The sequence below is a fragment of the Borostomias antarcticus genome (genome assembly GCF_949987555.1).
Source record: "Borostomias antarcticus genome assembly, chromosome: 5".
NCBI lineage: Eukaryota > Metazoa > Chordata > Actinopteri > Stomiiformes > Stomiidae > Borostomias > Borostomias antarcticus.
The window spans coordinates 4491433-4516432 of record NC_140238.1 but is presented as its reverse complement, the minus strand read 5'-3'; the positions used below and the strand labels follow the sequence as shown (position 1 = coordinate 4516432).

The following is a 25000-nucleotide window of genomic DNA, read 5'->3' as shown; positions in this document are numbered from 1 at the left end:
CAGCCGGCAAATCCCTACGCAGCCTCAACAGCTTGCCGGCCAGCCAACAGGTGGATGTACTCTGCTAGGTCCAACCGGGCCCGGGTCTCGGAGTCCATCGACAAACCGAAAACCTGTTAGCGTTGCGCTAATAGGAAGGCTAGTAGCCTACGCTGTGATGCTTTATGGGACATCTAATGGATGATACCATGGTGTGTCTGTTGTATGGTGTCTGGGTAGATGCGGGAACATCATTATTATGTGTCTACTTGTAAACTAGGCAGGCATACACACAAAATGACATACCGACCGTCAAATTAAACTTTGCCCGACCAACAATCCTGTTTTAAAATGCAGACATTTGGATGTTTTTATTTTTTATTACCACCGCCCCAGCGACGAGAGGTAATGTTTTTGGTGGCGCGTGTTTGTTTACTTGTTTGTTTGTTTATTTATTAATTAAATTTTTTGCAGGATGACAGAAAAACTACAAGACCGATTTCCATGAAACTTGGTGGAGGGGTGTAGCATGGGCCAACTTAGAACTCCACCAATTTTGGAGAGAATCCGAGTCACGGGGCGGATCCATGAATTAAAACAATACTTTGAGCGAAGCCAGTTCCTGTGTGTGGGCGCTAGAGAGACAGGGTTGGGACTGAGACTGAGACTGAACCGCCCCTCCCCGCCGGCTGTGTCAGGGCCGCCCATTCACATCCATTCATTTTTTGGACTGGAGAAAAAAAATCCTCCATTCATTGTCAATGGGGGGTTGAAGCGGTCATATCTGGATGTGGGAAGATCACAGAGACACGGGGTTTGGACTGGCATAAAGCTCTCTAGCTAACGAATGCAGCAATACCAAACATGTCCTGCTCGCACACACATGCATGTGCACAGAGCCACAGAATGCTCCGAACACCATTTCTAGTTAAACCATTGTTTAACCGGGATTTAAAATCTTTTCCAAGAGAGACCTGGCCAAGAGGGCAGCATAAAAACATACATTTAGGTTTCATACAAACAAACACACAAATAACAACCATTTAAAAGGCAGTTTTGAGATTGCATAGGTAATAAATTAGATACAGAGACAATTTCCAATACTTTCACGTTCATGTGGTTTAAGATTGAAAAAAGACATGAAATCAGTTCTGGCAAAAGTCTTTCTGGAGGGTGTTCTAGGAAAAGGGGTCAGCCTGTATTAAAAAGCTTTTTTTCCCAGCTCAGTGTGAACATGCAGAATAGTCATCTGCAGAACATCTTGCGAGCGAAGGCTATTGCCTATAGACCTTGGCTTCTGAGAAGGATTAATCCAAGGAGAATTTGATAGGAAAAACTCAGCCAATGGGTGTACATCCAGAGACGGCCACTCAGACTTTGCACACAAGCTACAGTGGTGGCTAAGCTGTTTACAACCAGTAACAAATCTCAAGGCACAATGACATCCAGTGTCCAGCGACCGCAAACATTGGGCAGAAGCACTCATATAAAATAAATCACCAATTTTCTCCCCGACTATAGTTTAATGAAATCTTAAGATTCCTCCCTCATTGAATTAAACAATGTGTCTGTCTAGGGATCCTTTGGGGTGGATGTAAAAGTAGCGTCGCCTCACTGCCGCCGGGAGAGGAGACGAGACAGACAGGAGGAGACGCCATTAATGTGAGCTTGTTTCTATCCACAGGAAACCAACACACCCCTGCAGTGTACGCTGCTGCTGCTGCTACGGGGAAAAAAAAGTGTGAATATCTGTTTTCCGTCAGTGCAGGCGCACAGAGAGACTAGCACACAAACACAGAGCATGTACATATAGCCCGCTTTCTGTAGCGCTTTGAAACGTGTAGACACACACACACACACACACACACACGCACACACACACACACACGGTGGGGTTATTATTGTCTAGTCCACCCTATCCATTCTCCACATTGGTCTCCATATCCTATAACACCTTCCTCAAATAGCCTCCAGCCTGGCAGGGGGCGATGTGCCAAGCCTGCCACCCTCGCCCACTGCCCCCACGTACCATAGCGCCCCATATCCCCTCCGTGTGGCACCGACCACCCCCGGCTCCCGGCTCCCGGCACTGGCCGGCTGGTCTGTTTTGACTGGGCTAAATCCAACATGTCCAAAATAACCCCCCCCTCCGCAGACATGAGCACAGAGCATAGCAATCCTCCCCATTCACAGTCTACTAAAAGAAAAACGGTAGTATTTACCACAGTACACATGATATCTCACAAGGAATGAGCATAAAATCCCATCTAGTCTAACCTAGCATGGACACACACACACACACACACACACCGACATGCTAGCTAATGACTTTAGCTAGCTAATGAGTCATCCGTGTAATACTATCCCCCACAATCTTTTTACACGATCACACATTCAACCACATTAATATGTAGCATGGGCTGAATGCGGGCGCTAGCGGCCCCAGCCTCCCTGGCATGGCTGACGGCCGCTGCCACCGTCTCTCTGGAGTGTTAAGTCAACGAGCCACTTATGTGGTCAACCAGGTACGACCCCCTGACCAGAGTAGGCAGGGTGAGGTCACACTGTTCGGCATTTGCGGCTTGGAGACACGCGCGCGCACACACACACACACACACACACACACACACACACACACACACACAGACAAACACACACTAATGAGTGTTCAGCGTGCACTTCTACACAGCTCAGCATGTGTGCACTGTCTCCCATCGATTGCAATTGCTGGTCAACTACCGCACTATAGTTAATCCAAGCCTCACTGACAGCGTAGGAACCAGAAACAGACACGCGCACACACACACACACACACACACACACGCACACACACACGCAGTGCTATATTTTCTTGTATCATCTGCATATGACTCATATTGCTCTTTTAGAACTGATGGCACCCTCTCTGCTAACCCATTCCCAGAATAGCCTCTCTCTATTTCTCTTTCTCTGTCTCCCTCCCTCTGAGAATCTTTCTGTCCCGCTCCCGAGGAGCAGCTCTGCTCAGACGCGGCTCCCGGTTCTTAAACTGGACAGTAATACAATAATCAACCACCCGTGCTTTCTCTATAATAATAACAGTACAGCTAGACAACCTTTTTGAGCCTGTATCCTGCATTGTGTATGTGTATGTGTGTTCTTCTCCATATTTGTGCATGCGCATGTGTATGTGGTATGCAGATGAGAGTGTGTGCGTGCGTGTGTTTTGGTATACAGCCGAGAGTGTGTGTGTGTGTGTGTGTGTGTCAGTCTGTGTCGTGGATGCGTGTGTGTGTTTGTGTGTGTGTGTGTGTGTCAGTCTGTGTCGTGGATGCGTGTGTTTGTTTGTGTGTGTGTGTGTCAGTCTGTGTCGTGGATGTGTGTGTGTGTTTGTGTGGATGTGTGTCAGTCTGTGTCGTGGATGTGTGTGTGTGTGTTTGTGTGTGTGTCTCCAGTCTGTGTCGTGGATGTGTGTTTTGTGTGTGTGTCTCCAGTCTGTGTCGTGGATGTGTGTTTGTGTGTGTGTGTCAGTCAGTCTGTGTCGTGGATGCATGTTTGTGTGTCAGTCTGTCGTGGATGTGTGTTTGTGTGTGTGTGTCCAGTCTGTGTCGTGGATGTGTGTTTGTGTGTGTGTGTCCAGTCTGTGTCGTGGATGTGTGTTTGTGTGTGTGTGTCCAGTCTGTGTGGTGGATGTGTGTTTGTGTGTGTGTGTCCAGTCTGTGTCGTGGATGTGTGTTTGTGTGTGTGTGTGTGTCAGTCTGTGTCGTGGATGCGTGTTTGTGTGTCAGTCTGTCGTGGATGTGTGTTTGTGTGTGTGTGTCCAGTGTGTCGTGGATGTGTGTTTAAGATGGGATGAGAGCGGGAACTCACTCCGTGGTTCCCTCGGTCCGTCCACCGTGACTTTGATGGCGCGGTGGTAGGTCGCCACTTGAGGGGGGCCAGTGAACACTGTGATGGTCAGAGTGAAGCTCTTTCCTTGGAAGACAGAACAAACCGGCTTTTAAAAGGGCATCATAAGGGAGTAGGGAGATTATCATTCTTTAGTGAGGTTGTTTTTATTTATTGGCTTGGTTACTAAATTGCCTTTTGAAACATTTTAGAACATGTCCTAAGCCTGCACATTGTTTACAACTACAGTCAGTTTGCATAATTAAAACTGCCACCCGAATTATGCCCCTTTTAAGTTTGTGAATTAAAAGCGAGGGAACCACCTCTTTGATGGCCTGGAAATCTGGGCATGATTTCAATTATTGAGAGAATCTACTCCAGATTGTCCGAAAGGCTTCCAGCGACGGTTTATTGTTCAACAAGGCTGAATCTTGCACGAGCTTCCTTGAACTCTCATCTGCATGAAAGGCGAAGGAGAACGGGGAGCTCGTGCAACAGTCCGTGTTTTAGTCCTCGGCTATGAAGCGGCGCTTTCATAAAAAAAGGCATCTCTTGTTAAAAAGAGACTGTGGGGGAAAAGGAATCCTGGGGTGGGGTAATTGACTAGAGTTAATGAAAGGTACTTTTAATTCAGAGACGAGAGCGTTTTCCATTCATCAGCCTGCAACTATTTAAGTGTAACATTTGAAGGGAAATGTGTGAGCGCGCGGGCCAGGTGCCAGGAGGAGGGCGCGAGGAAAGAGTGAAGGTTCACAAGGAATGTCAGCGATGCCACCGGTAGTTTCTAGGGGTGTGTAAACAGCAAAGCTTTTAAAACTGCCAAGCTTGGGACTGAATATTCAGCTTCAGACGATTTGTTTATGTGTTCCTGGAAAGAAAATGGTACTGATTTATTTTGTGCAATACATGGTTACAACAAAATGTCATGGTCAAATGGACCTATGTTCTGGCACTAGGCGTCAGACCTCAAATTGACGCTGGGCTGTGCTCTTTCATAATAATGCATTATCTAACCACATATTTAAATGTGTAATAGACACTGACACTGAAAAGGTGAATAAGCATCTATAATCTCCGTAATTAAATGCATTATTGCATGTGCGTAATATAAATGTTCGCCTCTGGGGGTGAATTGCGATGTGGTTTTCACGTAATGCAGTTATTCCCCCTAATGTAATTATTTTTTATCTGATTCCTTTCTTCACTTGATTTAGGGAAATTATAGTTAACCTTGCGTGTCGGTACAGTATGACGCAGGCCAGGTGTTTTGCATGTCAGGTAAACTGATTGGTAGACCTCCTGTATAGCCTAGTGTGCTGGTGGAGATACAGTAGGAGCGTGTGGTGTTCAACTCCGCTCACCTCGTCCACTCCTGCCAACAAAGCGCAGGTCGTTGAACCGGGCCACCTGGTTCTTCATGACAGCAGACGCGTTCCTCAGCTCCGCGGAGTAGTTCTCGTCGTTCCCCGCCATCACGGTGACAAGAGTCCCGTCGGGCACATCACCAAGTGCGACAACCTGCAAGAACACAACGCGGTCATCCTGGGTCACCATGCGCACTGCTAAACCAAACACAGACTCCATGCGCAAAACCACATCCGGTGGTATGGTAGGCCTTATAGCACCGCATTAATGAAAAATGATGAACAGGAATTTCTATCTTGATATTTTAATTTAATAAATATGATCCAGCTGTTGGCCTATTGTTCAATAGTCTACTTCTTTCACGCCCATAACAAATAATACCCAAACACTTTCCTAATCAACATTTTTCCATATTAATTAATATACAATGATATGTGTTATCATTTGGGAATTATAATAAAACCAATAGATAGCCAACAATAATAACAAAAGCCTCAAATTTGCAACAATCTGTCATCAAGTCTTGGCCTATACCAACAGAATTTCAGAGACTACTTTTTTTTATATCACTGCATTCATTTTCAAAATATAATTAGGCCATTCGACCTCTGTTGCCAATATTATTATTTTTATTTCATTATAAATCTTTATTTTGGTAATCGCATAATGTTATTTGTTAATTATACCGAGTCCTACAAAATCGGAATAGGCTCATGCTCTCTCATTCTCCCAGGCTACAATAGGCTACACCAAGCACATAATATGGTTACAAGCCAAACAATTAGAAATTGTATACAAATAAAAATAAATAACAAAGCAATAGTACCAACTGTCACCTTTGTAGTTCACGTATGTATTTTGACAATACATTGATTTTTGTTGCATTTTCTTAACAGTCAAGTGCACATAGCCTACTTGTAAAATACCTTCTCGATTTTACCCTAGGCCTATAATATTTTTTATTTTATTTTAATTTAATTGTAATTTCACTTCAATTTGCAATAAATGAATGATCTATTACTTTCTAAACATCCGTATTGTTTATTCAGAAGCCAGCATCTGTTCAAAATGCATTATTTATCTTACCTTGAAAGCCACAGGGAGCGTCTTGTTGCACCTCCAGTGTGAGGGGAGCACGGAGCAGAGGAAGTTCGGGCTGTCAGTCCGAACCAGCTCGCCAGCATGGTCAGCCAGGACGTCCACTACATTCCTGGTCTCAGGTCGTGTCCTCAGCGGCCCGGGGGTGCCCATGGTCCCGCTGCCGTCAATCTTGCTGCAGGGGAACGACGTGGATGGCGGCGTGAACCGTCTGGTGGTGGTAGGGTCTACGGGAATATGCATCACAACAGCTTGTGTCAAGGCCACTTCACTAGGCTTTTGATGGGTGTTTTGGTTTTTAGAAGAGTGTCTTTTCCCGTTCTGAGACGCTCGAGGTCTCGGTCAAGTCCAGCGGTGGCGTGGGGATGGAGCTGAAGGCGCACGGCTCCGTCAAATGTTGGAGACTTGTTATCGCACAGCTCTCGATACAGTCTGGTGACTTTGTGATCATATGCTCAGGATGTAGCTACCTGAGAAACAGTCGGTTGCTCTGTTTCTCACTGACTACAGCAAAACCAGTAAACCGCAATCTCTCCAAATGTTCTCACACTGCTCTGCTACGCTTTGCTCTCTGTTTTGCGCTTGATGCAGTGCCCACACAAACATTACAATTTCGACCGCATATCCTAAGATAAATAGGCCGGACACAGCGAATGCATATAGCCTAAATCAACATGAACTATTTGCCAACACTCGAAAGTCAAACTCGTTTATCAGTTCAACAGTTAAGATGCTACATAATATATCATAGGTTAATGAAAAATGTCCAGTCAGAGGGCACTGTATAATCCAGTGGTATAATAAACTCGCAGAAGCTGACAAGTGCCGAATCCTCTGAGCTGTTGACCTGCTTTATCGCTGAATTGTGTCTATCGCGCTCCGTAACTGAACCCTCTCAACGGAGTCGCGCTCTCTGGATCTGGCCAGACTCCGTGGCGCACGCGGGAGATGCGTAGCTCGTTCAACAGAGTCAGCAAGTCACTTTCTCGACTCGGAGTTTGAAGCGCTGTTGTCCGCAGGTTTAACGTCCGCATGAAGTGAAGACGTTTCTTTATTGCAGATTTATCGCTCTTCCGTATCAAATCGTTATGGTTATCCTGCTGAATTTGAAAAAAACGTTTTTTTAAACGATGGGCTGCACTTGCGCAAAAACGACCCTTTCTCTCTCATCCAATATCAAAATAGTCTTGAATAACTTTAAAAGTGTAGTCCTAATGCAGGTTTAAGCAGAGGAAGGTAACCAGAAGTTGCTTGAGTGAATGGTGGTGCGAGAGTGAAGAGTGCAGTGATATTATTTACCCAAGTCATTTTACTGTTGGAGTGCGGCGATGACTTCCACCAATGAATGGCCTGGGTTGGGCTTTCATTAGACCAATCAGACACTCCAGAAAATAAGCGAAGTGAAAGCTCTCTCCGCGTACCCTTTATTCTGTCATAGCCTACGTTATGAATTATTGATAAACTATGTATTTGTGCTTTTCTAGTAGGCTATGTTACTTGGTATACAAAGAAGTAGGCTATTATAACTAGGCGGACCGATCACATTATACTTTGAGATGACCAACATCCCTGTTAATGCATGTTTTGCAGATTTTACCATTTTAATAATCTTTTATAGTCCAGTGGCCTCCCCATCGTGGAAAAACCATGAAGTTAAAAGCCCACTATGTGTTTCATTCACATTGCGAAAGTGAGTGAATTAATGTTGTTGTTTTTTGTTTGCAGCCTACTCGGCCTAAGTGAAAATGGGGGGAAAAATACTATAAAACGCCAAAATTATTTGTGTATCTAGGCTACAACATGCAGGCTTAAAGCCTTTTCAATTGTGTCCCCAGTCAATTTGCAGGGGAACAGTAATTCAGAGGATGAATGCTCATTTGCATATAGGCGGCGTTTATAGCCTCAATGCTATTGAGAATCAATGTTGTTTTCTGACTGACCCTTGTCATATTGTCGCTTATTTTTCAAATCACTGCCAAATTACATTTACGTCCAGGCCTGTTGGTTTGCATCACATCTCAGATAGGAACACTCCCGGTGTCTGTCACGGAATTCAGCTTGCTGTCTAGTGTGCAACTATACCCTGTCAAGTTATGTTCCATTTTTCTTTCAATGCCAAATAATTAATTGAAGTAGGATAAGCATAGCCTAATAATGGTCTATGCGTCTAATCATAGGTCTATACTAGCCTATATTTGGTGTGGTTGGCATATCTTTCATACAATCAAATAAAATGCACAATTTAGATCCATATCACTTTGATTCAATTAGGTTTGTGCAGAGTTGGAGAAAATGAAAGCAAACGAACTTTTTTTTAACCACAGCTCGACATAACAAAACAATATGTCGTGCCACATTGCCTCGAATTTCCCCAGGCTGTTATCAATTATGGCTGAAACGTTTTATAGGTTTCTCTGCATGTATTCATCATGAAAAGGCACACCCAGCACGAGCTCCTGAGCTCTGAGCAGTGGTGGCTCTTAGACACTAGTTGGCGCATTTGCCTTTTCAATGGGCCCGACCACAGACAGCATGCTGTACAGCAGAGACTGCATCTAAAATCATCAGAGAAAATACAACATAAATTCTTGCTCTTAAAGTAGAAGTAATTTCTCTCTGAAGTAGCGGTTTTTATTTATGGCACTTTGAGTCAAACGAAGGTGATGCTTGCCATATGCAAATTGATTAATTCTACAAAGACTCCGGCTTGCTTTTTTCTGGATTAATTAGATAACTAATGTTCTCACAATCATATTGGTCCATTATTTCAAAACTACACAAAGTTTACTTTTTGTGAGAAAGTAGATCTTTATCAAATTTATTTATCGTTTACCACACATTCATTGATATTCTAGCCTCCCATTTTTAGAAGATATTGCATTATGTTGGGTTGTTACAGGTTAATTTGGCAATTTTTTATGCATTAGCCTACATAATGTAACAGCGAATAATTATTTTTTTCAAACATAAAGGAGAGCTGAATACACAATTAATCTGGCTGCATATTACGGCACTAACGGCAAAGCTGTAGGCTATAAACTATTCGACAGGGAACATAATACAGTCTACACTACATTCAGTAGGCTTACACTTATTTAATTGATTTCGCCTACAGTCGGCTTGATTTTGGGGGTCTTAATTAACGCAGATGCAAAAACAATGTTAACACGCCTCAGAAATAACACAAAAAAGATAATTCCAAGCATCGAATCGAATTATGTCTTTTATTTGTTCATTTTCACCTTCAACATCAAACGATTCATTTTGGTTAATTTATCTGATTTAATTTGATAGGGCCTATTGTTCTGAAATGGAAACAAATGGTGCCATAATTTCATACTGAAGATAATCTTGTCGCCTGGCCCGTTGGCCTGCTACTGTTTAGTCTAGGGGGTTAGGGGAGAGAGGGGTAGGTAACACACACACACACACACACACACACACACACACACACACACACACACACACACACACACACACACACACACACACACACACACGCACACACGAGACTTGCGGAGAGGCTGGGATTAGAAGATAGCAGGCTATCTTTGCTCGTGCTATGCTCGTGTTGACTCTTCCATTAAAGTGGCGTCATTTTGAAATCATGAGGGGATGCTTAATATGAACCTTTTTTATGGCGGCGACCGGTGTAAAGCGCAGGCCTATAAATATCTTCCTAAAGCTGTCATCAACATTGTTTTGTGATGAGAGCACTTCACTTTAGGATAGGCTACTTAATTTCTCTTTAAACTTTAAAGTGTAAAAAAAGGAAAACCCTACTGTGGAAAGAAAGATGTTTACTGAACAAAACAACTAAATGTTATTGAGGAGAATGCCGGGGTCTTTAGGAGGTGCATACAGGCCTACATTTCATGTCTTCTAAAGTATCGGCTATCACTGTCCGCTATTTTGAGACAATGAAAAAGCTAGTCTGGGACAATGACAACGGTAATATTTCAGTCGTCCTGCTGCCTCAGTTCATTATTAATATCTGACCACACGCCCAACTGCCCCGAGCAGCGGTAATGCACGCTTCGGGCGCCTGTCATATTTAGACTTCTACATTTCAACACGCAGTTTCTACGGTTTCAGCCGCACAGACGCTGAGGACAGAGCCCGCCGTGCCCCTGAACGATTTTTAATGATCCAAGTGGGTTCAGCTGCAACGAATGCAGAAGTCCTGGAGGACATGTGAAACCCCAGACCCACCTCATGCAGGCCCATATTCTACCAGTCAACCCCCCCTCCCAATCCTATAGGCCTACTTGGGTTCAGCAATAAGAGACATATCGGTCTAGGTTGAGATGTACAGAGTTTTGTTTTAGATGCCTTGTTCTAATGTGTAGGCCTATGTATCATCTCTCTCAAGATGCAATGTGGGCTAATTAGGTCATTGCATATTTTTCTGACAGGTTATAAACTGCCCGTGTCACTTAAAACACTCCATCATGTTAGACAAAATTCATCTCCTTTTGTACTCCCATATGGGCCTAGTTTCAAAGAGCAGCATTGCGCAGAATAGTATCACTCCCCAAAACCATGAGGACGTTTGAGTTGAACTCATATCTCTAATGGTTGTATGATAAAGAGACAGAATGGTTTTAATATGATCTGAGAACCCAAAGCCAGCCTTTGGGGTGTAAGACTACACCGCCCACCACCCCGGCCCCGTCCGCTACCCACCCTGCCTCTCCTGCTGGATGCCACTTTAAAGACATTTTTGAACGTAAGACAGTTTTAGATACATTAGAAAAACAAAATGTGTCATTATTCTTCTGAATATCAGTTTCTATTGCTCCAAAACCCATAGGCTATTTTCGGGGAAAGTGCACACATAGGCCTACGCTATTGGAAGGAGAGCCATTCATTTGGAAAGGGGGCTATGGGGGCAATTAGAAATAGTTTGGAGTTAAATGATGACATAAGACAAAGATTTCTATCTTTAGCGGCTGTGGCGGTCGCACATTTCTGTACATTCACAAATTACAGGGCGAGCTTGGCCCTCAACCCACCGAACGCATTCCTTCCGAAAAGTGTCTCCTCGAATTTCAGCCGGGGGTTTCTGCTCCGTGGAAATATGAGTGTTCTGAATGGACGACTCCTATGAAATGGAGTTTTATTCCTCTCGGATTAAATTAGCTCTGCTTTTGGGCTGAGGGTATTTTTTTTTTATACAGATGATGAATTCTGCGGTGGACTTGGAATGCCGGCTTGTTTACTCTTCCCTCCTTTTTGAAATGAAGTTTGCTATGAAAGGGACGTCGGTTGGTTGATATGACAAGAGTGTCAGTGATTAGTATTCCAAGCATGATGTAACTCAACAAAGCCATTCTGTCCCTCATCCCAAAACCAAATCATAATCTTGCATCTGACTGTTTACACAGTGTGTACACGGCAGAGAGATTTGGAAAAGGATTCACAAGAAAGAGTGGGCACGGATTGTTTGGTTTGGTACAGTGGGTCTCAGCCTTTGCTGTGTCTGCTTCTGATGGTGATTACACTATGTGTCAGCACGTTGCACTTGGTGGTCACCGTTGTCCATTTTGATCTCTAGAACAGAAAATAAGAACCACATTGGACAGCTTTCATCAAAATATCATTGAGTATTTCATCTCCAAACAAATGGGCAGGCAATATCAGTGAAGGCCCATCCCTGCTGGTGACTGTTGGTTAGTTCTACTGGAGTACTGTTTGTAACATGTGTGTAAAGCTATAGGGTATACAGGTTATTTTTTTTAGGGGCGCTTAGCCTTCTCCCTAAGACTCCCTACAGTCATCTCACATCAACAAGGCAGATGGCAGTTTGACGCTCCATAGATCATTTCATCTCCTATTCAAAAAACGAAATGTGGCCAGCTTGCATGCCAAGACTCCAATTCTGACTAAATACCCGTCTGAAATTCTCTAGGTCTCCATTTCAGAAGACGCACGTAACTCATGAGAGCATCAGGGTCTAATTCATGCCCCCTTGAAGCCTTTTAGAATATACACATCACGTCAAATGATGAACGAGTTTGTGACATCTCCTAAAACCAGCAGCTAATTACTGTGCGAGCTGAAATACTGCAGTCACAGCATGAGACAATGAGCACATTTATCTCTCGCGCATCTTTAATACGCGATCCTACTGTATGTGTCTTAAAAGGTGCAGAGTGTTGCCAATGGCTTATTAAAGTGCAGTGAATCAATTGAGGAGAACAGCTGTTTAGGGATGTCTCTGTCTCATCTTTGGGAGTCGTTACATTTCATTCATTCCTTTATACTGAACTTGTAGGTGTCTGAGAGAATACACCAGTGTAGCTCAACCCTAATGTATTTGGGTAACTCAACAGGTTACCCATTCGGACATTTTGATGTGTCTTCCCTTGGTCAGAGAGTAATCTCATTTCTCAGTTGTATTAGTACACTAGAGGATTCCTGTGTGTTGGATAGGTTCATGTTATGCATCTCAGACTCTCCTTAGGGACAAAGAGAGAATGGTTTGGTGTTCCCCTCTCCTCTAGAGGGGGCTACTGCTGATGCCACTTGGGGTGTGAGTGTGTGTGTGTGTGTGTATATGTGAGTGTGTGTGTATATGTGAGTGTGTGTGTGTGTGTGTGTGTGAGAGTGTGTGTGTGCGCGTGTGCGTGTGTGTGAGTATGTACGTGTGTGTGTGTGCGTGTGTGAGTGTGTACGTGTGTGTGTGACTGTGTGTGTGACTGTGTATGTGTGTGTGTGTTTAAGTGTGCTCTCCTGAGCTTTGCACCAAGATTACTAGAGTAGAATACTAATTTATTGCCAGAGCACCTTAGTGTCTGTCTACTGTCAACACAGCATCCAAGTCGTAAGGCCTACAGAGTGACGGCCGAGGACCGCGTCCAGGCTACATGTAAAAGGTTTACACCTTTTAACATCTGGTGGGGGCGGCTGTAGCTCAGTTGGTCGAGCGGGTAGTTCAATTATCGAAGGGTCAGTGGTTCGAATCCCAGCTCCGACTGTCCACATGTCGAAGTGTCCTTGAGCAAGACACCTAACCCAAAATTGCTCCCAATGAGCAGGTTAGCACCTTGCATGGCAGCTACTGCCATTGGTGTGTGAATGTATGTGTGAATGGGTGAATGAGAGGCCATTGTAAAAGCGCTTTGAGTGCCGCTAAGGTGGAAGAGCGCTATATAAGTGCAGTCCATTTACCATTTACACACATCTTCAAAGATGTGACTTCCCTTTGACCTGCTGACTACGCTGCCAGATCTGTCAAGGTGACGCAACGTGTTTACATTTGAAACACAAGAGCATTGATTTGAAACTTCACTCAGATCAGCATTTGGGGTTGATCTTGTGGTCACACCCCACCCCTGTCTCCCACTCATGTCCCCTCCGTGGCGGTTCAAGGGGGACACGCCAAGGGCCGGGGGACTCTGCGTGACCCTTCGTCGTGTCACCATCGGTCCGCCCTCACGTCGTCTGTCGGGTACACTCGCCCTGCGATGACAGTCAGCGGGCTGTGATGTGGTCGTGACTGGTGTTTACACTTTGGAACCCACTAAAAGTACCATTGGATGGTAAACTCCAGGACCGAGCTATTATAGGAGCACTTTTGGTTGGGTTTTGATCTGGTGCATTGTGTACAGGGCCCTGCCCTAGAGGGGCACCAGAGGGAGAATCGGGTGATAGACTGTTGCCCCGAAGGGTTGCCTGTTCAAAATCCCGGCACTGTGACCGTGTACTAAACTAAAGCAAGAGATGACGTCATTATGAGGAAAGTGGTGAGTTTTATTATGCCTTGAAATCTTATGGTGGAAGTGGAAGTCTAGCTGTAAGATGTTTTTATGGGTGATTAATTAGTCATTAATTCATTGTTAATATCAGTTAAATTCGACTTCACTGTTAGTTTATGGGGGTAAATTAACATTTCACTTTTTGTCAGTAGGCATAAAACAAAACAGTATGTGGAAAGATTATTTGCCACTAGCTCCATATAACCATTGGATCTACAGTAAATGAGACCCATAAATGCATCATCTCATTCGTCTTTGACTTGAGGTTTTTAGTGTGAGTTATAATCATTTCTCCTCTTTCTTTGTCTTTGTCTGTCTGTCTGTCTGTCTGTCTGTCTGTCTGTCTGTCTGTCTGTCTGTCTGTCTGTCTGTCTGTCTGTCTGTCTGTCTGTCTGCTCACACACAAACACACACCCAGGCACACACTGTTTCTCCGTCTCTGGCGAGAGCTTCTGATGCAAGGACGGCCATCTGTAATCTGTAGTAATTGCATGTTGCAGAAAAACATTTTTCCGCTGTGGTAATCGCTGCAATATGTGCCGTGGCGTTGCCAAAGTGACAGCAGCACCCCCGCTCCCCAACGCGCGCACACACGCGCACGCACACACGCACTGACACACACCCGACGGCCCTGACTCACTCAGGGACGTCTTTGCCAACTGTGTCCGGCTACCAGACCTGCAGCCGTGGGCTCCTGTGGAGGGCAGACAGAGAGAGGCAGCTGTAGCAGACAGAGGAACTGGCAGGCAGGCAGCACACCTGTGGCACCCTGGGTCTGGCTGGCTGCATCCAGGCTCGGCAGCAGAGCCACAGTTCCTCCCAGTGACAGTTTAACTGCCAGAGAGCTCCATTGTCAGATCTCAGCTGTCACACGCAGACCAGAAAAGTCGCCTCCAACCAACTGCCCTTTACTGTACGTGTGTTATTCATACTCGGTAAAGGGTGTATTCCTCTACTTTGTATCATGTCAAGTGTACAGTAGTACAAATGAGAGAGTAGAGTGCAAATGAGTTGATATGATATATTGATAATGATATACAAATTGTGTATGAAACTGTGTTTACTTAAATCACATCACTGTGCATTGAGTCACTGATGAGTGTTTTCTGTATGATGCAGCCACATTGAAGTGAAGAGTGCAAATTAGTTGATATGATATATTGATAATGATATACAAATTGTGTATGAAACTGTGTTTACTTAAATCACATCACTGAGCACTGAGTCACTGATGAGTGTTTTCTGTATGATGCAGCCACATTGAAGGTAGATAGGGAAGCTGTGTGGGTCTGTGGGTGGACCGTTGATGGGTGCTTATCCAACCATCGTCCGTCACTTCACCACTCAAATGCTGCTCAGCTGGTGTCTGTGTGATTGCGGCGCAGGTTCATGAGGTGACCGTCCGCCGTTCCGCCAACCCACACCCCGCAACTGCACTGCGAGACTGCGGCCGAACTGTGGCGGCGCGTCCTGTGAAGACCTCGGCCACCATTTCCCCGTTTCACCGCCTCAACAAAGCCTTGCAGCAGCAGTAGCTCGACGGCGGCGTGCGTTTATGAGGTCACTATCCACTGCACCGCCATTCCAAGATATGTCAGCTCATCGAGCCTGTGTTTCTTTGCGCTCCTCCTCAATGAGCATCCAGTAACCACACACACACCTACAGTGGGGACAGTAATGCGCTGAGACATTTATAGATACAAGGTACAGACAGCGAGATTACAACCAGACTCCACACTGTGTGTGTGCGAGGCTGTCTTTCCTCCCTGGGCTGTGACACAGCCTGCACGCGCCATCAACCCTCCCAGCGGTTGAGCTGCTTCCCCTGGGCCTCGAATGGAGCCTCTGTGAGATCAAACGTGTCTCGCTGACGAGGAGAGGAGACAGATCGCGGCTCTGGAAGCCGTTCAGTCTGACAGCCAAACACGTTTGACTGGCAAACTCCTGACGATTCCCCTTCCCCTCCTCTCTCCTTCCCCTCCTCTCTCCTCTCTGCCAAAATGGGAGCCTGTCCCACTCCAGATCTCACACAAATATAGAAGCGCCACAAGAGGGGGGGTGGGGGGGGGAGGGACTGGGTGGCGCGCTCAAGCAACGAGCCCGCCGGCTCCGAAAATAAGTTGCGAGGCGTCTCTCTCTCGCTCGTACAAAAAGGCGAAGCCCCATAACTCAGTGTTTTCCCAAAATGAAATCGCATGTGAACCGAATATTAGGAAGTACGCATGGCTGCCAGCGACCGCCAAGCCTTTATAGCAGGCCCTTTAAACCACATTTTCACCAGCAGACAATGCCCCTTTGTGCTCATGTGTGGCTGTCCCTTCTGCCCGGAACCCCCAAAGAGGAGCTGGCACAATAAACAGCGTGGAAGAAGAAGAAGAAGAAGAAGAAGAAGAAGAAGAAGAAGAAGAAGAAGAAGAAGAAGAAGAAGAAGAAGAAGTGAGGAGGAGCGAAGGGGGAAGAGGGAGAGGAGGGAGGAGAAGAGAGGAAGAGGAGATGAGGAGACATGAATGGAGCCGAGTGTCGGTGCAGCTCTCCAGTTAATTAGCAGCAGTCTCGTCAGGAGAGGCAGTCAGGAGGGCCTGCCCTTGTTTAGCCCGTGGCGAGGGGGACCTTTGATGTGGTTGCACACGGAATGCTGTTGTTCATTCCTCCCTGCAACAAAAGCCACATGTTGTGAGAGTGTAGTGCTCTGTCCCCGGGAAATATGAAGGAACATGACAAGGTATGTAATGTATGACTGGCATGAAGACTCGGAGGAAAAGGACAGGAATTCACCAACAGCAGTCACGGTGCCAATGTGTTGTTTTTGGGGTGTGTGTTGTTGGATTAATTTTGGACGGTTTACTGGAAACCACCAGTCTTGGTCATGGGCAGCCATGCACATTCACAGTTAGCTAGAGTCTCACACTCTTGCAAACACACAATGCAAGACATGCACACACACACACACACACACACACACACACACACACACACACTAATCTATTGTTTACGCTGCCTGCACTATTAAACTCCATTCATCCTTGTTTGGGTATTCAAAGCTGCGGTCATTCCAGGTTCTGTCACACTCGTTCAAGTGTGAAGTCACTTCAAAGCCGTTGCAGATATTGAAATCGCATTTATTTCCCCCTTCATCGGAGTTCAATCTCCTCAGCACCCTCTGACTCGCCACATGAGCCAAACCAGAATCAAACGCTGACCCGTGCTGGTTTCCTGACGACTGTCCATACTGCTTTCCTCTGCAGACGTTTTGGAACTTTTGGAAAAGAACTCCGTTGGCTCCTCAAGGCCTTTTTCAACCCAGTCAAGGAAGGGTGTGGCTGCTCTCGGTCACAGAGTGAAAGAACTCAGGAGGGCGTAAAGGCTCGTAAAACGTTTTTTATCACCAGTCGTAATGAAAACAAAATGATTACTGTCAGTCATCCAACTGAAGCCGCTTGAGTGTAAATAAGATAATTTCACACTCAAGCGATTCAGCGACTTGATGGATGTCTCATTCTCTACAGTATGAATTTGTACACCTAAAGCCGACTCCCCAAATCCAGATTAATCTAAATCCTGGACTGTAAAACATTTTAACTGGAGATTCTCCAACGAAAGTGATGTTTCATCCAGATCCAGGCCCCACTGGAGTATATGAAACCACCCGCATGCGTCCACAGTGACTGAATGTTTCCTCTCATCAACTATGTGACTAATCACTACTGGCGTTGCCTGTGCACAGTTAGGACCCGGCTAGCTACATGCTGCGAGCATAGCCTAGCGTCTCTCTTATTCAGCGCGTGTGACTCAGAGCCTAGCTAATCCCTTGATTGCTGTGTTTAGCCCTCCAGGTTCCTCCGTGTGGAGCTTGGCGAAGCTAACAACAAGCTAGCGACGGCAGCGATGACAATGAGCGTTTGTGTGCCCAGTCAGAAGCCTGGAGTCTGGCTGAGTTGGTGGTTGTGCTAATCAAACTACATGACTGACTGTTGCCATTACGCTGATTAAAGGAGGGTTGTGCTCGTGTTGGTTGGGCCCTAGCTAACACTGAGGTCTTTCTGCTGGGCTAGTTAGCGATGTTATGTTAGCTCAGCTAGCCTTACGTGGCTCGATACATGGCCGACATTGCTGGGGCTTAAGATGGTCTGGGACAGGTGGCATTTACATGTTGATTGACTTGTTGAGGTTCAAATAATGTTGTGCAGCAGATGAAAAAGGCTGGTTTGTGAGAATTATAACCCTTGGTTTTAGGCTTTTTGGTTCTTGTTGTTAATGTATGACAACATGTATATAGGTAGACTAGTTCTGGTACCCGTTGGAGGAATCAGTAATCAGTCATTTAGTCCATTGTAGGCAGCTGGAATGCTGGGGGCGGGGTTTTATTCAGAGTATTCCTATTGGCTGGCAGCTCGGATCAGTATTTTATGTTAAAATTAACCAAAACGTAAATGAATAAAAAATCTGGCCCTGTCACGATCTGTCCCGGACCCCAAATATGCCAAATATGAATACTGTCTGGCAGACGTATCCGAGGAAAAGTCCGGATAGAGGGACAACAGATAGGCCAGCGGACAAGCCAAGAGTAGTTCATGTGTAGACTCCTTTAACACGCATTGCTCTGGTATTCTAGATGAGGTCGCCCCTGTGGTAATTAGAAAGGTTTTATCCGTTAACCATTCCCCCTGGTTAAACGATAATATCTGCGATTTCAGACGCAAATGGTGTAAAGTAGAGCGCCCCTGGAAATCTCCAAGTGCAGCGCCTCTACCTAAAAGATCTTGTGTCTGAACTTAACGACATGGTTAGGGACGCTAGGGCTGCCTACTTCTCCGATCTCATCACTTCTAGCAAGTGAAATCCCAGTATCCTATTTAAGACCATAAATTATCTTGTTAGTTCTCCTCTCCCATCCGTACCCGTTTCTTCAGAAGAAGATTGTAACGACTTTATTTTGTTTTTTGGGAACACGGTTGCTGATGTGAGAGCTAGCATCCCCCCCCCTGCCCCCATCTGCCCACCAGGCAGTCAACTTTGAGCTGCTTTGCCCCAATCTCCCAGCATGACCTCATGGACGTGGTTGGCTCTATGAAATCCGCTCCGATCAGCTCTGTTGGCCCCTGCTTGGTATCCATCATCAACTACTCTCTCCAATCCGGCTCTGTCCCTTCATACTTTAAGCAGGCGGTTGTCGAGCCCCTTAAGAAACCCAACTTGGACCCCTCCCTTCCAAAAAATTACAGGCCTATTTCCAAACTGCCATTTTCCTCTAAACTCCTAGAAAAAGTTGTTGCAAACCAACTTAATTCTTTTCTGGCTAACAACGACATCTTAGGCAAATTCCAATCAGGTTTCTGTAAAAAACATTCTTCAGAAACAGCTCTCCTCAGAGTCTCAAATGACATTCTGATGTCTGCAGACTCAGGTGAATGTGTTGTGCTGGTCATGTTGGACCTCAATGCAGCATTTCACCCTGTGGACCACAGCATTCTGTTAGACAGGCTTAGGGAGTGGGTGGGCATCTCAGGGAGCGCCCTACCCTGGTTTGTGTCCGACCTCCGAGAGAGAAGGCTGTTGGCTGTTGGTTCGTTCAAATCTGGCCCTGCACCTCTACTCTGTGGCGTCCACCTGGGTTCCATTCTGGCTCTTGTCCTCTTCGCCTAATACATGCTCCCCCCTAGGCCTCATCGTCAACAACTTTAAGGGTGTGTCCTACCACTGCTACGCTGATGACATCCAGCTGTACGTCTCCTTTAAACTGAGAACATGTCAAAACTTAACATCGTACATGACTGTCTGCCATTGAGCGCTGGATGGTGAGCAATTTCCTCCAGCTCAATGCAGCTAAGACAGAGGTTCTGATTATACAGTAGCATCTGACAGCATAGTAGCAAGGGTAAAAAAAATCTTATGGTGCCCCTTATAACCAATGTCCGCTCTCGCATCAGAAATCCCTGATTCTGTGTTTCTTCGATCAGGCTATGCATCTGGATGAACGTGTATCTTCATTGACCCACAGCTACTTTTTCCACCTCAGAAATATTGCTAAACTCAGGTCTATTGTGTTACATTCAGAGCTCGAAATGTCTGTTCATGCATTCATATCATCCCGTCTTGATTATTGTAATTCACTTTTCACCTGTCTTAGCAAATCTTCTGTAGACCGACTACAACTGGTTCAAAACGCAGCTGCCCGGCTACTCACTAGGTCCAAAAAGTCATGTCATATCACCCCCATCCTAGCCTCCCTGCATTGATTACCGGTACATTTCAGGATCCAGCACAAGATCCTGGTGACCACTTTCAAAGCTCTCAAAGGCCGAGCCCCGGCTTACATCTGTGACCTTATTCCTCCATACTGTATACAACCACCCGATCTCTGAGGTCCTCTAACCAAGGTCTTTTGGTCGTTGCCCCAAGGCTCTGGAACTCGCTCCCCCTGGACTTGAGATCCGCAGCTTCTGTGAACATTTTTAAGGGGCACCTGAAAAAGCATCTGTTCAGGAAGGCGTTTGATCATCACTAAGCCGGACTGTTACGTTTATTGTGTCTGCTTCTCATTTATTTTATTTGTATTTTTTGGTATTATTGTACTGTGCAATTCTTGTACAGGAGTTGTTGTGACAGGGTATTTATTTTATACGTGCACTTTTATTGTTTTGTGATTTTGTGATGCTTTTAGTGGACTTTGTTCTTACAGTATCTGAAGCACTCTGTGCACTTGTGCTGGGAGGGGTGCTATAGGAATAAAGTTTTACTTTTACTTGCTTACTTAGTTCAGCTATGTGTTAGATACAGGTACTGTAGACTTGGCCAGGATAACACATGGACTTCATGAAATGACTGTGAAACGTAACCACTGTAGTAATCTGTAGAAGTCTAGTTAATTGTAGTACTCAACACCTGTTAAATACAAAACAAATTTTGTTCATTTTGTTTCTGAATAGTGAATGGTTTAGTCGGTAATTACTGTAGGTTCGTTTGAGGTGTCAAAATTGGTCAAAAATAGTTTTCTGCCTGACAGCTCCAGTCAGGTTTATTTCTAATCCAACTGCTAGTTCCCTTGGCCTGTGAGGCAAGACGACGATGTGTGAGCCTTGACTGGTTATTACAGTGAGGTCAGGCAGCATTTACAGGGAGAAAACGACATGGTCATCACACTGACACTACAGTACTGCCCTGTGACTCAGCACCAGCGGATACTCACAGTCAGCTGGCCGCATGTGGTGTGTGTGTGTGTGTGTTTCTGTCCGTGCGCGCGTGTGTGTGTGTGTGTTTCTGTCCGTGTGTGTGTGTGTGTGTGTGTGTGTGTGTGTTTCTGTCTGAATGTGCGCCCGCACTCACGTGTGTGTGTGTGTGTGTCTGTCTGCCTGTCTGTGTCCGTGAGAACAGTATTTGAGCCAGACGGCGGGGGTGACCGAGCTCCAGACAGAAGGGAGGGAGAACGGGCAGGGATGGAGGGACCACTTCTGCTCCGCAGCTGACCGGGGGATTCCCCGCTCTGGTGTTTTCTGCTGAGGGATTACAGAAGTGAACAGCTGCAGGAGAAAGTACAGATCCACCAAGGTTACCTTAGGGCACTCCTACTAGTGGGAAATTACATAATACCGTGCCGGTTGATTGTTTTACTTCTATAAAAAATCTTAAAATTAGGTCATGACCACTGAGATACAGTATAGCATTTGTCTTAAGATCAATTGGGCAATAAGAACCGCAAAAAGTCCATGAACGGGACTACGGCGAGTTTAACAATGAAACTCTGTGTCCCGAAAATTAGATGTAAAAAAATTCCTGCCACTACAAGATGCTCTCCAGAAGTAGTTTCATTTAGTCTTGATGACACCATGGACAAATGTCAAGTTAAAGGATTTCTGGGGGGGGGGAAACAGAAATATAGTGTATCAAAAACAGATTCAAACAGCCTGAAGCCCGTCGCATCCTATCATTATCTGCATATTTCCTCCACCGTAATTAACATTTCTTTTTATTGCTTTCGGGAAGAGGAGAGATCTTTGGAGCGTGATTAAAGATGTCTCAGGATTAGGAAGACTCTGCTCAGTGCTGTGATATCTCATCTGTGAAAAACAAGCTGTTTATCCATCAATTGAGTGAGTAAACAGGACTGTATGTTCTCCTAGAAGTTGTTTCGGCCTAAATAAACAGGGTTTGTATGATTTAGTTAATTCCCAAAGCTGCACAATTGCTGTGTAGTGTGGGGCAATGTAAGAGATATGGGGAGACCACAGATCACACTAAATAAGGCAGCAAGAATGGTCTTAAGGTGTTCTTTCGAAAAAGGAGTGAGTGAACCACATATTCTAATGAGATGGCCGACAGTAGCAGAGCATGTGAGACAGCATTCTATTGCACTATTTTTTTAATTCAAAAGTTCTAAAAGCCAGTTTGTATTAAGGATAACGTGATACATATCAAGTCAACATAAGAATAAGAGATACAAATCCTTATGTACTACTGATAATAAAAACTGAAATGGGAAGACATACTTTAATTTTCAGAACTGTTAAATTATGGAATTCATCACTTCTCACTAAAAAACAGTACAGTAGTTGAAGTGTTGCAAGCTTTAGACATTTTAAATGTTATCATTACAACATGGTATTGCATTGTGCATATGTTGTAGAGTATTGTATAGTGTAGGGTATTATGAACATACAGGTATGTAGTATATAGGCATATTTTTGTAGGCTATATGTGTATACAGTAGGTATGTATGTATGTGTTTGAAAGTGATAAGTGTGTTAATGATTGTGTTTATCTTTGAACTGTTGCGTGTTCAAATATTTTTAATGTGGACTCTTGGAAGATTAGCCAACGAGCTAAAAGTGATCCCAATAAATCACCTCAAAGCTCTTTTATGGGAGGTTAAGTAACGGCTTTCTCATTACTCACATGTTTGCTCAGTCTGAGTAACTTTCCAGACTGAAGATGAACCACTGGTCTGTCTCCTGCAATTGTTCATCATTTTTATGAGCATGTGGAAGCTACATGTATATGTGTGGGTGGGATCTGATGTGCTGTTGACTAGGTCCTTGTCCACCCAGGGGAAAACACATGACTTAAACAACTTACACAACTTAAATTAGCTGCATGTAAAAATGAAACACGTAAAAAAAAAATAATACAAGAGCAGCAGCTCTTCCACTGTGAGATATGTTGGGTTTGTTCTCTCTCGTCGTAGTGAAAGATAGGGTGTTGTTCAAAACATCTGTTTAACGGTACGTTACTGGGAGGGGTCATAATGGTTGACAAATTACATTCTTTATCTGTGTCAAATTAAGGTCATAGGCAATTGTTTTGGCTTAAATGGTTTCAGTTAAGATAAAAAAAAAAAAAAACTTTAATATGTTACATTTGCTGTAGTTATGTGTATTTATTGTATTTTTTTACATTTTAGATTTGGTATTTCTTGCCATTTGATTTTTGGTGTGACCTAGCCTAATTGCTTTCATTTCTAAGCTTTAAACTACAAGCTTGACCCCATTGGGATATTAGAAGAACTGGTGGCTTGACCCCCAATATTGTAAACAGTTGCATGTGTCCCACCCAAAAATTATATTGTGGGTGGAGATTAATTTTAAACTTTTATTTTGAAAGCGTGACTCCTAGGGTCGCACGTTTTGCCAGCAAATCATGACAGCCTTCACATTTGCTATGTTTGAATATTCGCCAATCACCAGCATCACTCATGGAGTGGATGAGGCGGCCCATTCATTCCAATGAAATTGCTCACCCAGTGCATGAAGCTGAAAAAGTTTCTATGACACCTACTTCCTAGCCCACAGCACATATGCTGTAGTGTTTGTCTTGGCCCCGCCTCTCCCTTTTCCCATAGGCATACAGCACAAGGGGAAAGAAACTTTAAAGCTTGGGCTCTTGGTGGCTTCTAACGAAAAATGGACCCAATGATTTAAAACGTAATCATTCAAAGAGTCATTTTTGCCTTTGAGTAATACCCAGAAAATTCATTTCATTCCCCTTGTATGTCTAGGAAAAAGTATTCTTGTGCCCAGTGGCATCACGTGACTTGCAATACCGAGCTTGGCTACTACGCTAAAATTCCTTCACAGCCCAGAGCTGTTCTTGGGGGCTTGGCTTCACTGGCTTCACCTTACACTAATAGATCCATGCTTACACCTTGTTGGAGGTAGAGTGAGGTTCCATGTCGTGGAGCTCCACCCCCTAGGAGGGCTTCCCTACAACTCGACTTTGGATGAATTAACTTTATTTTAAGATTAAATCAACAAATGAGTTGTGAATGACATGTTTGATGGCTTGCGACTGGATAAGATTTACATAAGTTTGTAACTTGTTATGCTACAGTAGTTAGCGATAGCGTTAGTTAGCGATAGCTAACTAACAAACTAGTAACGTTGCCCTAACTTAAGCCTATGGTCAAGCTGGCTGGCTGGCTGGCTAGCTAGCTAGCTGGCTATGTATCATGACTACAGTATATGTGTGTTGTCTCAGCAGGGATAATATTAAATGAGAAACCACAAATTAAGGAAGAAAAGGCACAAATTGGTGCATAAAAATCCACCAGAATGCAGGAAATTGAAATGTCTGATGCTCAAAATTTCCTGAGGGAGGACCCCAGACCCCCCACTTAATGTGCCCCCCCCCCCCACACCACTGTAATTATGAAATTATAATACAGATTCACTCTAATGACACTTACACATGCTAAGGCCACAGTCACTAAGCAATAAAATCTGGGGTGGACTGCCGGCAATCGCACATGAAACTCCTCTGTGGTTCAAGACATCTGTTATACAACTGAATAATAACTAAAACATTACCAGAGGGTTTTTTCTTAATTCAATTGTCTATCAAACAAAGGGATGAGATCATACAAAGCCTGATAATGATGTGGATTTAATCAATATCACCATAAGGGCCTAAGCTCATATGAAGGGCTAATTAAGCATGAAGAA

General features: G+C 44.6%; 1 protein-coding gene across 1 annotated transcript in view; it reads right to left on the bottom strand.

Moving 5' to 3' along the window:
- runx3 (RUNX family transcription factor 3) overlaps positions 1-25000 on the bottom strand; it is a gene marked incomplete at its 3' end in the record, with an annotated part of 57206 nt that overhangs the window by 26477 nt on the left and 5729 nt on the right. The window contains exons 2-4 of the mRNA XM_084437917.1: positions 6298-6536; positions 5208-5364; positions 3829-3933 (exon numbers count right to left, since the gene is read on the bottom strand). Coding sequence (XP_084294043.1) covers positions 3829-3933; positions 5208-5364; positions 6298-6536 — 501 coding nt within the window. The remainder of the gene's footprint in view (positions 1-3828; positions 3934-5207; positions 5365-6297; positions 6537-25000) is intronic.